The sequence below is a fragment of the Lates calcarifer genome, linkage group LG13 (genome assembly GCF_001640805.2).
Source record: "Lates calcarifer isolate ASB-BC8 linkage group LG13, TLL_Latcal_v3, whole genome shotgun sequence".
In the NCBI taxonomy this organism is placed as follows: domain Eukaryota; kingdom Metazoa; phylum Chordata; class Actinopteri; family Centropomidae; genus Lates; species Lates calcarifer.
Genome location: NC_066845.1, coordinates 16,771,534 through 16,786,333, shown reverse-complemented (window position 1 = coordinate 16,786,333; position 14,800 = coordinate 16,771,534). Strand labels below are relative to the sequence as shown.

Here is a 14,800-nt window from a genome sequence, read left to right as displayed (position 1 = left end):
CACAAAGAAATGTTTATTAGAACCATTTGCAACACAGCAATAATAGCTCTTAGGACCTAGAAGTTGACTCATGAGTCTTATTAGCAACAAAAACTTGAGCTTCAGCTTGTCTTTACTCCCCAGTGTAAGCAGCAAACAGCCATCTCTATAAACAACATACAAATCATCTGAGGCTAACATGTATAATAATAAACAGCTAAAGAAATATTCTAGGTCCCCCTATGAAAAAAAATATGCTTGGTTACTTTTCCTGCCTCTTTTTTTCACAAACTGCCCAGACTAACTCTCACAGATCAACTTATTTGTGGCATTTCACTCTGAACATCTTCATTTATTTAACTATGAGTGTTCAGTGTATTTCCAACAGTAGACAGGGTGTCTATCATTTTAGCACATGCAGTTTTTTACCTCTGAACTGTGACTTTATCTTTACATTAGACTTGAATATGTAATACAAACATAAACTGAGGAGAACTTTTCTAACAAAATTTTACATATACAAGAGTCAGAGCCAAACAAATTACTCATATTTTCCTTATAGGTAGAACAGGAAGTCGTCTAGTTGCACATTGGGCTCCCTGTGGATGCTCTGACCCACAAGGAAAGCCAACTTGTGGGCGTACTGGCAGGGAGCAGGCACTCTGATGATCCCCTAAGGCCGAATATTGAGGAAAGGTCAGTACAGCACATTCTATATGGTTTCAAAATCAATCTGACCTTCATTTTTGGGAGGGTACAGGGTCTTAAATGATATCTTAAATATCACAAATTCAATATTTAATAACAGAAGAACATTTTTTCAGTACAACTGCACTTTAATTATAATGTCAATGGCAGCCTACCTGCCAGTTGTAGTACATGTGGCACAGCTTGTAGGTGAGCCGCTGCATATGATCAGGCTTCAGTCCGCTGGTGTCGTACACAACATTGTAGTGGGTTGGGGAGACACTTCCTGAGCGGACAGACTGGCTCACAATGTAGAAGTCATACCTGGCAAACAAAGGCTGCAACAGTTAATGACTAAATACATAAATGGAAAGATACAGGAAAGGTTAAGACATGTACCACTCTGGACGAGTGACCTCTGAGTCAACGATGGTGCCTGGGGGAGGGTTGGACACCTTGCCATTGATGTGGGCAAAGAACCTGCTGCTGATGCGCTTCTTTACCACCACCACACTCAGCTTGGGCCTATGATGAGCAAGATAGAGACGCTCCATCAAAAACCATTTCCAAAGTCATCTGAGCTTTGCTTATATTCTTTTGGAGTGTGAACTCCCCCACTAAACCAAACAAAGGCTGAATCCATCAGTTCTTCAGTTGATGACCTTCCTCATTTTTCAGCACCTGCTGTTCTCAGTGTCAGTCACAACAGCTTGTTGGTGCAGCAACTTTTTAAGAGGAAAACTCTGGACATTAAAAACTCACATATAATCATGCCCCATGGACTTGATGGAGTCTATGATCTGTGAAACCTCATAGTTAACCACGCTGTGCAGCTGGCCGTCGCCTACTCCATCTCGATACACAATGATGCGTGAAGGCAGGCAGTTGTTGAACTTCAGATAGTCTTTCAGTGCAGCTGGGAAAAAAAAGTTATTCTGAGACTGCTGACAGAGAATTATTGTGTATATTAACATTCAAAAATTGTAAAATTAAGGAAAGCAACTTACCACTTAAGGCCATCTTCAGTCCATCCATGATTTCCTGACCTTTGTGCTGCAGCACACACTTTGAGAACCACCTTGACAAAAGAAATTGAAAATCACAACTAATTGGATGTACTACGGCACTAAATCAAAGACTCACCAAAGGTCAGCAAATTAACTACTGTAATGCAGACCTGTGTACATGTTGAACATGACCTAGTTCAGACTGTACAATCAACTGCGCCAGCACTCAGCCCTTCATGACACACAGTTGCCTGTCTGTAGATACTAACCTGCTCATGCCCTGGTTGAGGCTGGCCACTAGAGCCCCAATGGACCTTTTCCCAGCAGTAGCGTCATGGTAGCAGTCAATGCCCACAATCATCAGTTGTTTGAGCTGCAGAGAGGTGAATAGCCGAACAATGACTGCATTCACCATTACTTCCCATTTGTAGACTTATATGTTTTTACCCCAATCTTATTCTTAAAAACGACTCATTTTCCCACAACGCAGCCTGACTTATTTAGTTCTATGTACAAATTATCAATGACTTAGTGACTTACAGGGATTTCCACACTCCAGAGCTCTCCTCCCATCTTGCAAGCCATCTGCAGTGCAATCTTGGTGGCCACAGTCATGAGTGTCTGAGGCCGGCTGAGGGTACGGGACACCATACACTGACTGGGAGTGGGGCAGTCCACACAGAGGTACTTCTTGATGCTGTCGTACTTGTCCTTCCTGTTGCTGGGGAGGACCACCACCACCTAACAAATGGGAAACAGCGGTAGGTCTGCTTTGTTAACAGGGCACATCTCTACGTCTGGACACACACACAGCAAACATGGCTGCAATGCAAACATCTTCATCCATGGTTCACAAGGAATGCACAGCACTGACTAAATAAGAACCAAAAGTTAAATTAATGCATGTCATCTCTAACACTCCTCCGTTTTCATCTATTAAATATCTAGTCACTCACCATTTGTGTTTGGGGTCCAACATTGTGCTGCAGGGCTCTGAGGAGAGACTCCTGATGATCCTCATACTCAATCCTGAATAAAAGGACAACTTAGACGATTAAATGACAAAAACATAACCAGGGCAGTGTGATCTAATCTAGTTGGGCAACAATCTAAATCTAGTGATGTAATCTAAATTCAAGTGATATATTCTAATACCTCATCTGAATAATAAATAAATGAATAAAAACTACCTTTTCAACCACCTGCTTGACCACTATAACTTTTTTGTATGATCCATTGTTCTTATGCTAGAACTCACATGACAGCTCTCTGGATGCGGATCCCAAGTGGACCTGACACTTTGCTAAGGGTCTGCAGGAGGGACTGGGCTTCGTTGCCATTACGGCGGGTGTAAAACACGAGCCAATTGTTCAGTGGAGGAGAGCTGATCAGAGGCACTCCACGCATCTCTTTGGACCAGTCAGCTGCCCAAGGGTTGTACTCATACTAGGTGACACAAATGTTTATGTTAATCTCTCAATTGCAATCATATAAATAAATCCATTTAATTAATTCAACAGAACAAATTTTATGTAACCACAAGCATATTATACCGATCTTGATCCCTGGAAAATCCTCTCCCCTGGGAGGACTCTGCCAGTCAGATTTAGGAGTTGCTTATCAAAGTTGAGTCCCCACTTATCCAACTCTGACTGTGCATCAGCATTCCTGTGAAATCATTTTCAGGATTTAAATCAAAGCCTGGGATTAAACTGCCTGAAGATGTTGACAGGAAAAATTGCTATTCCAACTTTTGTGCATATGAACAGACTAATTACACAAACTGCTGAGGTTAACAATTTTTAGAGAAAATTATTTAGAGCCTTCACGATCAGTTGAACAATAAATATTAATATTTTGATAAATTACAGTATTTAAATAGACAGGAAAAAAGTACTTGTGACTGAGCTGTGTTGATATTTGACAAATAGCATTTGAGATGTGTTCAACTTCTCCACTCAAACAAGAACTAATGAGGACTAATTAGGCCTCTATGCTACCATGTGTTGATTAGATCTATTCATCAGGCTGGCCATGAATTCTGACGACAGTGCTTCTTTTCAACATTTCTCATATTGCATGCATTGTGTTAATGTAAATGTGTGCTTGCAATAATTCTAACTATGGGACTTTTGCCAGCGACTACCCAGATAAAACATGGTTAACTCAGTGACACACTAATCATCACCCACTTCTGTATATTAGTGACAAATCTGTTGAGGCGTCCTTCTCTCTGCTCTGGGGTCAGTCTAGTATGGTTGCTCAAGTCTTTCATGATGTTGAAGTCAGCTCGCATCTTATCAGTCAGCCCTGTCAAACACATCGATAAAACCCATGACAAATTTCACTTACTGATTTTACATTTACCATGGATGACATCTGAACAAATCAAGAAGTTTTACTGTCACCAACAACCACACAGGGATTTCAGATTAACTGATGTTTTATAACAGAAGACTGAATTTGGTCACATCGTTCAGGTGACAGATTTGTGAATTAATGAACCCTAATGATATTCATTTAATACGGTAAAGACACTATAGCTAGAGCAATAAATGTTGTTGACGTGTTAAGTCTGAGTCAAACACTACAGAATAATTTGGTAACCTGTAAGGTAGCACAGCTCTGGGATCAACATGGCCGGGCCAGGAGGAGCAGCTCCAGCGGGACCCATCCTCTTCACATGGCTGACCAGCAGCACCTGGTTCCCATCAGTGATGTCCAGGCCATATTGCTTAGAACAAAACGTATCCATATTTGAGTGCGTACTGAAACAGGAGTGGTCTATGAGTGAGGTTATTTAACACTCAGGTGTATTCTCCGAGGGTCTTTTTTTTATATAAACTTGTAGGGTTTGATACTTTCTGCCCAATCCCAATCTGAGTCCTTTAAATACAGTATTTGCTTTATTTCTTGTGTTTGGGTGTGTCAGTCTTCTCTTTGGATCTGCTGAGGAAGTTTTGTGTCAATTTTCCCAGTTATACCAATACTTGGGCTGTATATGAAACCTACAGTCTTGTAGTAGTTCTTGAAGGAAATATCTGCATCTCCCCTCTTGAATGTGTTGTTGGGAGTGTGATCCCACGCAATGTCATCAATCCTGTAGGTTTTATTGTTGTACCTAAAATGGAAAAGGAAAGAGTAGCAGCACAGGTATTACATGTAATGTAAGTAATGTGTGTAATGAGGTTAAGGTTACACTGAGGTATTTGTTGGGAAATTCATATGAATACAAATATTTGTGTATGTAATGTGGGTCCTACTTGGTGAGAACTATGAGTCCAACAAGCTCCTTGGTGCAAATCTCAGGGAAGCGCTGATTTCCAGATCGCTGCCTAAGGTTAGCCATGAAGTCAAGGACTGTCTCACTACGCAGCACTTTGTGGCTCACGTCGGTACACAGCATGATCGATGACTCATACTGCAAGATGGTGGTGGTGTAACCTGGCCAGATGGTCAGCCTGAGAAAAAGGATCATTGTTTTTAATCTCTAATCTAGTGAAAAAGTTGTTGTGCACTGACATCTTATTTCTACAACCAAAAGGGCAGCAAACCAACAATTTCATAGGCTGCATTTCTTATACAGTATATAAAAGCAGGAGCTCAATACATTACACCTTTAAAAAACAAAAACAAAATTTTTTGATCAACACAGACATCTGACTGCACTTGAGTTACAAGTCTTGAAAATCAAATATACTTGTAAAGACATTTTATTGATGAAGGTAAGGTTTTTTAATCAAAAAAAGGCCCAGGCCCAGATTGAAAGAGTAAATCAGGTGTGCCCATTCTTGTGTGTATTTATAAGAATGGTGTCCTGTGTCGTTTTTGCTTGTGTTAAAATATACCACTACATTTAATTTTCTTGTTTGAGAATTGAAAGCTTATTTTAGAGACTAATGGAGGGGGAAAAAAATGTCTTAGAACATATTTTTAGTGTGAGAGTGAAGAATATGAATTTACCTGTGCTGTGGGATGTTGAGTGGGTCACTGGGGTTGTAATAGTTGCGTCCAATCTGCTGCATGTTGAGAATTCTCAAGATCCTGTAAAAATTAAATAACACCATTATTGTGATTTTTGGAAGTTACAAAAACCCAAAATGCTGTGGCAAACTATGTGTATCTGAGATTTTGTCATCAGATGTTACGATTCACTTCTATTTGAACAACCATAAGTACACTGGTTATGAATGAATTGCAGAATTGTGTTTCTTTGGCTGACACATTACTCCTCTCATTCTTTACTGTGCATTACTAATTTTAGTCAGAACTGAAAACTGGAAAACTTGCCTTCTGAATATGATGTTGTAAAACTGAATACACACTGGTGATGTGGGTGGCAGTTCATTTGTCAGTGTGACAGTTATCTGAACCTTCTCCCCATTCCTTGTTTTGCTGTGGAGTACAGTCTCCTAAACACAAGGTTAGACATTTACATGGCAGAAAACTCTCATTACCTTACCACTGTTGTGGTGTGTGATTAACCTAAGCTTGGAGTACTGGAGTACCTTGCCGTGCAATCTGTGAGGCAGAAAAAGCAGAGCTCCATCAAAGCTCCGTGCTGAGCCAAGTGCTTCCTCATGTTGGAAGAGGAGGGCAGATCTCAGACGACGAGATTCCATCGGTGGTTTGAAGTCTACATGATACTGATACAAAACCCACTGAGGGCGGGACAGGATGCGAAAGAAGTTGGCTGTCAACTGAATGGGAGACCCACTTGTTCCTGTTATAGTACACACACACACACACACACATACATACACACACACACACGCAACACACACACACAACACACCTTCAGTGAATAATCTATTATCCTCTTCAATTACAAGAAGTACATGATTCTGAGTTAATTTCACAGGAGACAGACCGGACTTTGACTCCTTTACATGCTCCATGGCCTGCCTGGTGTTAACCCCTGCATCATGAAAATCCCGACGGCGTCCACCTCTTTCTCCCAGCTTTACTTGCTGAAATCCAGCTGAAATCTGTAGAAGAGCTAGGTAAAACAAAAAAGACCAGTTAAGACATTATGATAAAATAAATTAATAATTCAAACTACAAAAATTTAGGCAATGCTTTAAACACGTAAAATTAACATACTGCCACAGTGCAGATGGAGTACATACCCCACAAGTCCAGAGTGTACATGTGACTTTATGTTTGACTGTACCTTCTGCAGAATATGGACCTGGAGCACCTTTCTGCCTCCCTCTACCAACCAGCTCTCCCTCTGCAGGAGGAGGAGCTGCTGGTGCAGGCTCTCGAGCCTGACTCTTCAAGAAAGAAAAAGGTAGAAATTTGGAAACACAGTGTTAAGGAAATAGCCCATTCTTTGAGGAAGTTAAGTCAGTTCTGTTATCCCATTTTGGGGATCTTACCCATTACCTGTAATGTGATTTTGAGTTGAATATGCCATAAGATTTCTGTTTCAAGCCTCGCTCAAGCGAGTTAAAACAACAAAAAGACAAAAACTATATTAATTCTGATAAAGATTGCTCACCCAACACAAAACTGGTTTTATTCTCTTCTTTATTTGACTCTGCATTTTACAGCCCACTACATATATGCATTAATGTCTCTTTCCCTGGATCTGCCAAAGTGACCCATATACTTCTTTTTTGAGGCTACATGATCTGATATCATCATGATAGAAGAGAGGTAACAAATGTCATTTGACATATGAAGAGCAGAGGCAACACGGATGTGTTTTTAACCTAACTAACCTACTAACTTCACAGGACAAGGTTCACATGTCCCAATAATAGTTTGACCAAGTTCCCACGTTCCCAGGTCCATTACTTATTTATTTTTGTTATTTTTTGTTAACGACTCCCTAATTTTTCACTAATTTTAGCCTTTTTATAGGGTTCATTTTATGAGACATTGTATAGATGGATGAAAGAAAGAAAAGTATTCCAATTTGCCATGTATTGTTGTACTTTGATATATTTAGATGAGAAGTTTTTTTTTTTTTCAGGTATATTACATTGGGTAAAATATACCCAACGTTAGTGATGGTGTTACAAAAGTGAACATTCGTGTTCTAGGGTTAAGAAAACATTCTCCAGTCAACAGTTTTACTAGAGACCATTTCTCCTGGAAATAGTACTTCAGGTGGGAACAATGTCATGTGAGGATTATCCACAGTAACAGGGATGGAATATTTTCCTATCAATTTTCATTGCTGAACACAACCTCTAAAATTACTTTCAACAATCTTAGAGACATATCTCTCAACCTTAGCAAATAAAGCTCAATAACTATACTGATACAGCTACAGGCAAGTGAGGAACTGTTTTAGTGGGAATATAACAGCAATACTAAATTTTTTAAAGTTACTAGGACGAATAAAGGAACTAGTGTTATAAAGCAAGTCATGTAGGTTCATGTCATACACAAATACCCAGAGATTTCCATATGGACTGGTCTTACCGCTCCAGGTGGCGCAGTCTCTTGACCGCGTGCTCTGCCTCTTGATCTTGCTCGTGCTCGACCAGTCATTTTAAGGCAGTCTCAAATTGTAGCGCTATGGGGGGAGGGATTTATACATATAACAATAAGGCATAATCAAACATATTCAAAAATATATACCTTCTAACAAGCAGCGCTTATCAGAAACTTTAAGAACTGCGAGCGTCAAGAAAAAAATCTAATACTACTACACGTGAGTTATACTAAAATCTGCAAGTACAGACTATAATCCTGCTGCAATTTTCCTCACGCAGATAAAATGGCGCCTGCTAATTAACATTGAGTGTGGCCCAGCACAGTATGCTAGTCAAAGTGAACACCAAGTAAAAATCAATTTCCTTTTACAGGGTAGGACACTAAAATGCTGTTATTTTTTGTTTTCGTGTGTTTGCGTGTTGACCCCCATAACTAGACTTAAGTTATAATACTCTCTGGTTAACATCGTGGATTTATTTTCTTGCTAATTAAGGTTAGTTGACACGATTAGCTATGACCGTAACTGTCTGAAAGTAATATAATTTCGATTAACTCTAAACTTAGTACTCTTGGTCACTCGTTAAATATAACGTCATTGGGAATATATGCAGTATTTAAACAGGAATACTCGCCTTTGTAAAAGTTTCTTGCAACTCTGCTTTCAACGATAAGGTATTTACCACAGGTGTAAGTCGATGAAGGTCAGTAAAAAAAATTGCGGCAATTTAGTTATAGGCCTCTTCACTGAGAGAATTAATACGCGTGTACATTATTTTTAAAACTTTGATTGAACACTTCTTCAGTTTATATATTACATCACTGTGTATTAGAGGTTCAGTCGTTCAGAATAAGTGAATCTAATAACGACATTATTGACTGCTGAAATTATGAATCAGAAAAGCCCAAGAACTACTTTTTTAAAGCGCAGTGATACGGTTATTGTGCGTTCCCATTTTTTTTACAGTGCTTTTTTAATGGCGACCACTAGATGGCAGCAAAGCTCGTACAGTAAATAAACTGACTCGGGCTGTCTGGGTTACCAGCATCCACTTTATTGAGTCTCTGATCAAACTCAGAGTCCTGATAGACACATTGTTTTTGTTTTACGAATCAGCAGCAAACTGTCAAATATCCTGTTGAGCTTTCCAGCCCACTGCTCACTATGAACCAGAATTACAGAGAGAACAGTACCCTAAATGTCACTTTGACTTATTGTCATGAATCGTAATCAGTAATGTAGGCAAGCTGTGAAATGAAAGGCTGAACTGTCACTCCTAGTTTGTGAGCATTGTACAAAAAAATCATTTAAAGGCATTTCTTAATGCTTATTTTCATAACAAATTGTGTAAATTTATTCCATACAAGTTTATGTCAGGTTTAAATAGTGGGTTAATTAAGTGAAGGTGGATTTAAGCTTTTGGCCTACTGTACAACTGCTGAAGAAATGGCTTTTAGAGGGGATGTAGGTCTTTAAATAAGACCTAAATAGATTCAGACTGAGGGCATGATTGAAAATAAAGTGTGACCGTAATTTTACCGTAATACTTTTGACTGATAGACTAAAACTGAATGACTGATAAGATCCTTTTATGATGATGTAGACTATACTATTGATTAAGACATTGGGGCAAGACTAGCAAGGCCTTGTGTCTGGGATTGATCATTCCCTTTCTTATCAAGTTTATGATGAAAAGTGAATGTTTCAGAAAATGTGTTAAGAATGCATTGAAGGTCAGAAAAATCCTCCCATGCACTCTTTTTAAGGTACCTTATCATGAGCTATTATTTCTTCCCAAGCTTTTTCTTCTCTTCTTCACATCCTACCATTTGAAACAGAGCTTGGCACCTCAGAGGGCATTTTTAGGAAGAAGTATGCAAGTCTTTCATGTCTGAGATCTAAGAGTGATTACAGATTCAGACCTGAGGGACCAGTCTGGGAGGACCTGCTTCAGTCACTGTTTACCTGCTGGAAGGAGACCGTGGGGAGATGAAGAAAAAGGTGGGGACATCAGTGTCATCAAGCTTGATTGTGGGGTAAAAAGTGGAAGTCACACCAAGAGCCCTAAGACACAGAAATCCAGTGGGGCGTATTTGTCTATGAGCAGGTGAACAGTTACAAATACAGCTAAACATTACACACATATAGTAATATTATGTTGTCAAAATGCTGAACAATGTGCATCTGACACATCTGACACATCCAGTACAGTAAAAGCTTTGATGAAAAAAGGGAGAAGTTTTCCTCAAGAGAACACGCTATCTCTTAAAAAACAACAAAGGCCATTGAAAAGGACTAAAAGTGAAAGAAAAAGAAGAAAACATGGCTGGGGAGAGGGCTACAAGCTGAGCGGTGTGAGGCTGGGAAAGGTGCACCCTGCCAGGGACGTTGATGAATGCGCTTCAGGCTTCAAGCTCGCCCTGCAGCCCCCAGCGGTGTGGATTCCACGCTTACGCTAATCACGCTCTGCGAGATACTACGGCCCAAAGCTGATGAAAGGAAGCACGCAACGCAGTCAGTATATCAAACTGGCTGCACTTTCTCAAAATACACACCCTTCAGTCTTACATTATTATCATCACAGCCAGGGATGCCATCACCATCATCACCATCATCATCACTATTGTTGTCAGGAACACATCTCTATGCTGATGCATAGTATTTGTATGATATTCATAGCATTAAACCACACTTCCTGTTTGAAACATGAAAAACAAACAGGATCAAAGCTTCCATTTTACATAAATCACAGTGGCCCCATTAAGCTTGAACCCTGATTGCAAAATCAGAACAAGAGGGGATTCTGAATAATAAGGATCTACAATGCCATGATATCAGTAAGCGGGTTAGGAAAATTAGATTATTCTCTTGCCTGCTGTGGAACCTAATCTGTTCTGTATCAGTGTGTTCCCCCTTAAGAAGACGAAGGCACTGCATCACACACACACACAGAGAGACACACATACACACACAAAATTTCACCCTGGGTTTCTAAAGCCAAAGCAGAATAAGTAGTCAAACCAACAGTATGTTGAATCTAAAACAAACTGGTGCCCAATCTATAATGAAGACAGAAAAAACCATAACAGTTTCTGGCTTTGTTAGTGATGGTGCACAGTTGGTATTGTCAAAGTCACTAAGGCTCAGTTCCAATAGCAGTCCTTCAACAGAAAGAGATCATTTTCAAGCAGATTCTGAATGAAAAATACCATAAGGGATGGTTTTCTTCCCCGAAACATTAATGATTCTCCTACATTTATAGATGAAAAAGTTTGTTGCCTTAAATGATTAATAAGCCATAAATTGTACTCTATCTACACTGAACACAGCCAAAGATAGAGAAAAAGACAAGGAGAATATTGGAATGACAGCCCTCTACTGGAAATGAACTAAGAGAAAAGTTTTCTGCAGCACTGTGACTCTCATATACATTGTTAATTGTTTTAATAAAATACTAATATTATTTAAACAATAACATTTTATTAAAAGTGATGTAGTATTATGTGAATACGTATGATGATGATGGATGGTGGACAGCTTTGTGGACAGCAGATGACATCAGAGCAAGCCAATAAGGAAGAAGAGAGCTAGATTTTAGCTGCGCACACTCTCATTGTTCACCATCTTTATCTACAAAGTAAGCAGGAAGTGTTATTTATATGAAATTTTAATTCATCACAATCTGAATACATGGAGCTGTTTTGCTGTACAAAATTGACAAATTGACATTGTACGCACAACGCATGCAGTATGTTCTTTGCATTTTAAGGCTCTGGAATATTTATACATATAGGGAAACTTAATGTGTGTAAGTGGTAAAATAATGTCCGCTCAGCTTGTGGTGCTCATTTCAGGTTGATTTGTTCTTTTGCTAATAAGAACAAATTTTCTATACTAACACAATTTTTTCCATGTTTTCTATGTGGACACCAAAACTCGAAGCAACAAAGTAGAGATGGGAAGAGATGTCAGGACATTGTGACCCTAAACAAAGGCTAATCCTGGAACGGAGAACAGCTGTATATAGTAGTGAAGTTAAGGATTAAAGTCTGCCTCATGATCTTTGTCACATATTGCATGATCCCTACTTTCTCCTCCACGTCTTTTGGCAACACTTTCTAGTAAACCACACATCTATCAAAAAATAATCCACACACACTATGGCTGGATTGCTACATAGAGCCAAAATATTTACTGGGTTCATCATAGCTTTCAAACTACAGGCCCCCCCCCCCCCCCCCCCCCCCCCCTTTTTTTTTTATTATCCTTATCCACACTTCCTGCAAGCATGAGCGCCAAGGACATATCCCATTCAAGCTCCATTTTGTTCTTACAGTATTTGGCAAATACTGTTTCCTGTTCATTTGATAACAGAAAGCTCTGGCTGGTAGCCTTGACTTGTTAGAGATTATTTGTGTGTACAGACAAAAGCAAATCTAGGTAGAAAAAGATTTGATTCAATAGGCATGGATTTGTCCACTGAATACTGTAAAGGTGAAAAGTAAACACTGTAAATCATTTGTCAGTTTGCTGAGATGAAGTAATGGCCAGAAAGCATTTAGGGTAATTTTGAAGTTGTTGTGTTTGTGAATATGTTTAGTGTGTTCAAACACCAGCCCAACCCCTTTTTTCAGGGGGATAAAGGCAGCAGGAGAGGGAGGAGGAGGAGGAGGCCTGTGCTGACCATAGCAGAGTCCTGCAGAGGCAGAGCCCCCTCGGAGCCAGCCACAGTGAGGATGCCATGTGATCTCTGAAAAGTCAACAAGGGTTGGTCCACAGCTGGGCTGCAGGAGAACAGAGAGCAGACACGTAGCAACACCCTCCTGCTGGGAGCAGCCGAGGAGACGGAGGGCTCACAGCCTGCCTGTGAATCTACTGTAGATTTCTCCCCGACGCAATCCACCCCAATTCACTTTTATCATCACAGAAGCTCTCATTTTATTTTACACACATGGTTGTTTCCTAATCGTTGCACTGCTGCATTTTGATTCCCTCACAATAAATATCGTGCCGTCTGCTCCACGAAACTCACAATCCATCTCCTTTGTGCCGGAGAGCCACTGTACAACGGGAGCGCTGCAGCTTTAATTTCCACAAAAGATTAAGTTGCCTTCTGCATCAGTGAAACTTTCTGGGGGTTTGAAGTTGAAATCTCAGTGGTTATTCCTCTCTTTGTCCAAAGAATTGGTTTGAACAAAGGTGCAGTGAAGCATCAGCAGCAAAGAATCTAATAAGCACAATGTGGGAATAAAGCAGAGGGGAGTAAGCATCAAAGGCAGCCAGGCACAGCATGACTGGCATTGGTCTGAACTCCCAACCTAGGACACTCAGCATGCTCTTCAGCAATCGCCCCCTTTGGACCAGTTCTGGGCAGTAATTAAAACCATCATTCCCACTGCCTCAGTATCTCATTAGCCACAGGACCCTGGGCTTTCATCCCTGCTTGTCCAAAAATATCACAACTCCACACCAGCAAAGATGAGTTCCGCACAACCACAACACCCATCCATGACATCTCTGAGCCAAACAGAGCTATATCTAACTATCATCCAACTCCAAAAGAACAGTGGGAGATCACACAAGCCTGTCTATTCATGTCCACTGTAATTATTATTGCACCTATCAGAGATGACTTGGAGGGAAACTGTCACCCTGCTGTTGGTTGATTAAATCTACCTGTGCAGCAAACAAAGAATAAACACAGATATGAAAGAGAGCAACCACAACGTAACTGTGACTCATTTGCTCTGCAGGGAACAAGGCAGAAGAGAGTGCTTTTGTATAATTTTGTTTTTTTGGTTGCAAACATCAACCAGTGTTTGTGACTGAAACCCATTACAAAATGAGGACAAACTGATACATTTGAAGCTCCTACGCTTTCCCTATCAAAGGGAGGATTTGAAGTGGGTGAGTATCAGTTGCAGTGGTCAGATTTAGCACTTTGGCTGTAGATAAAAAGAAACTCTTCTTCCCATGTTTAATTCAGTATGAGCCATGACTAACTCATGTAATATACTGGGCCTCTGAAGTCAGTCGAAGGCTTTTCCGCTCGCTTTGTGCACTGTGGACAGAAATGAATGTGTCACTGTATTTTGACGTGATGTACCTCAGCACAGGGATGCAGGTCAGGAAAATGTGTTTGGATAGGTTTATTTTACTCCCACAGTAAATCAGTTCTTCAGTATAGCAGCGCTACACTAAAACCTTAATCCACTGCATGTTATTAACCTACTTGGCATCACTGCCAGGCTGTTTTAGCACTTTCAATGACAGCAAGAGAGCTAATGTAAAAGACAAGATGTCAGCAGGGGCATTATTGTGTTTATTGCAGGTAAACAGTGGCCTATCTGTCATTCAGAGGCAGTTTTAAAGTAGTCTACATATTGAATGTGTCATGAGCCACAACAGCCAGTTCTGCAAAAACAGTGGGAGCATATATCAAATGCAGTTTAATAAAGAAATTCCAAAATGTTGCATATTAGTTTTCCTAGTTATTCTATGATCCTCTGTTGAAAAGTTGCTAAATAGTTGGAGCGCCTAAATGCCCCACCCAAACATATAAAGCAGGATCAGTCTGCTCCTAAAGAGTGCTGTTACATCGCCCTCACAAACATGCCAACCACTCCTCCTGTGGCAAGTGAGTGTGTGTGTGCAGTATATGTATTTGAGATGGAGTCTC

At 40.1% G+C, this 14,800-nt stretch overlaps 1 protein-coding gene across 1 annotated transcript; it reads right to left on the bottom strand.

The window, feature by feature from the left end:
• piwil1 (piwi-like RNA-mediated gene silencing 1) lies at positions 1 to 8,856 on the bottom strand. The gene is made up of 21 exons (XM_018669150.2): positions 8,756 to 8,856; positions 8,109 to 8,202; positions 6,847 to 6,949; positions 6,544 to 6,672; positions 6,182 to 6,396; positions 5,964 to 6,085; positions 5,637 to 5,717; positions 4,937 to 5,134; positions 4,686 to 4,794; positions 4,281 to 4,407; positions 3,866 to 3,983; positions 3,227 to 3,341; positions 2,932 to 3,119; positions 2,630 to 2,702; positions 2,214 to 2,414; positions 1,943 to 2,046; positions 1,674 to 1,744; positions 1,429 to 1,582; positions 1,066 to 1,191; positions 843 to 990; positions 1 to 652 (listed from the first exon to the last, which is right to left on the bottom strand). The coding sequence occupies exons 2-21, from the start codon at positions 8,175 to 8,177 to the stop codon at positions 536 to 538; spliced, it is 2,568 nt and encodes an 855-aa protein (XP_018524666.1). The 5' UTR covers positions 8,178 to 8,202; positions 8,756 to 8,856; the 3' UTR covers positions 1 to 535.
• Positions 8,857 to 14,800: the final 5,944 nt, after the last annotated feature.

Bases quoted from the DNA above. Each gene is read 5' to 3' on its own strand.
- piwil1 (XM_018669150.2), bottom strand. From the start codon at position 8,177: ATGACTGGTCGAGCACGAGCAAGATCAAGAGGCAGAGCACGCGGTCAA. The intron at 2,047-2,213 runs GTAAGTCACTAA...ACCTCTCTGCAG, and splicing joins TCTGGAGTGTGGAAATCCCT to CTCAAACAACTGATGATTGT. The intron at 653-842 runs GTAGGCTGCCAT...ATTCGGCCTTAG, and splicing joins ACATGTACTACAACTGGCAG to GGGATCATCAGAGTGCCTGC.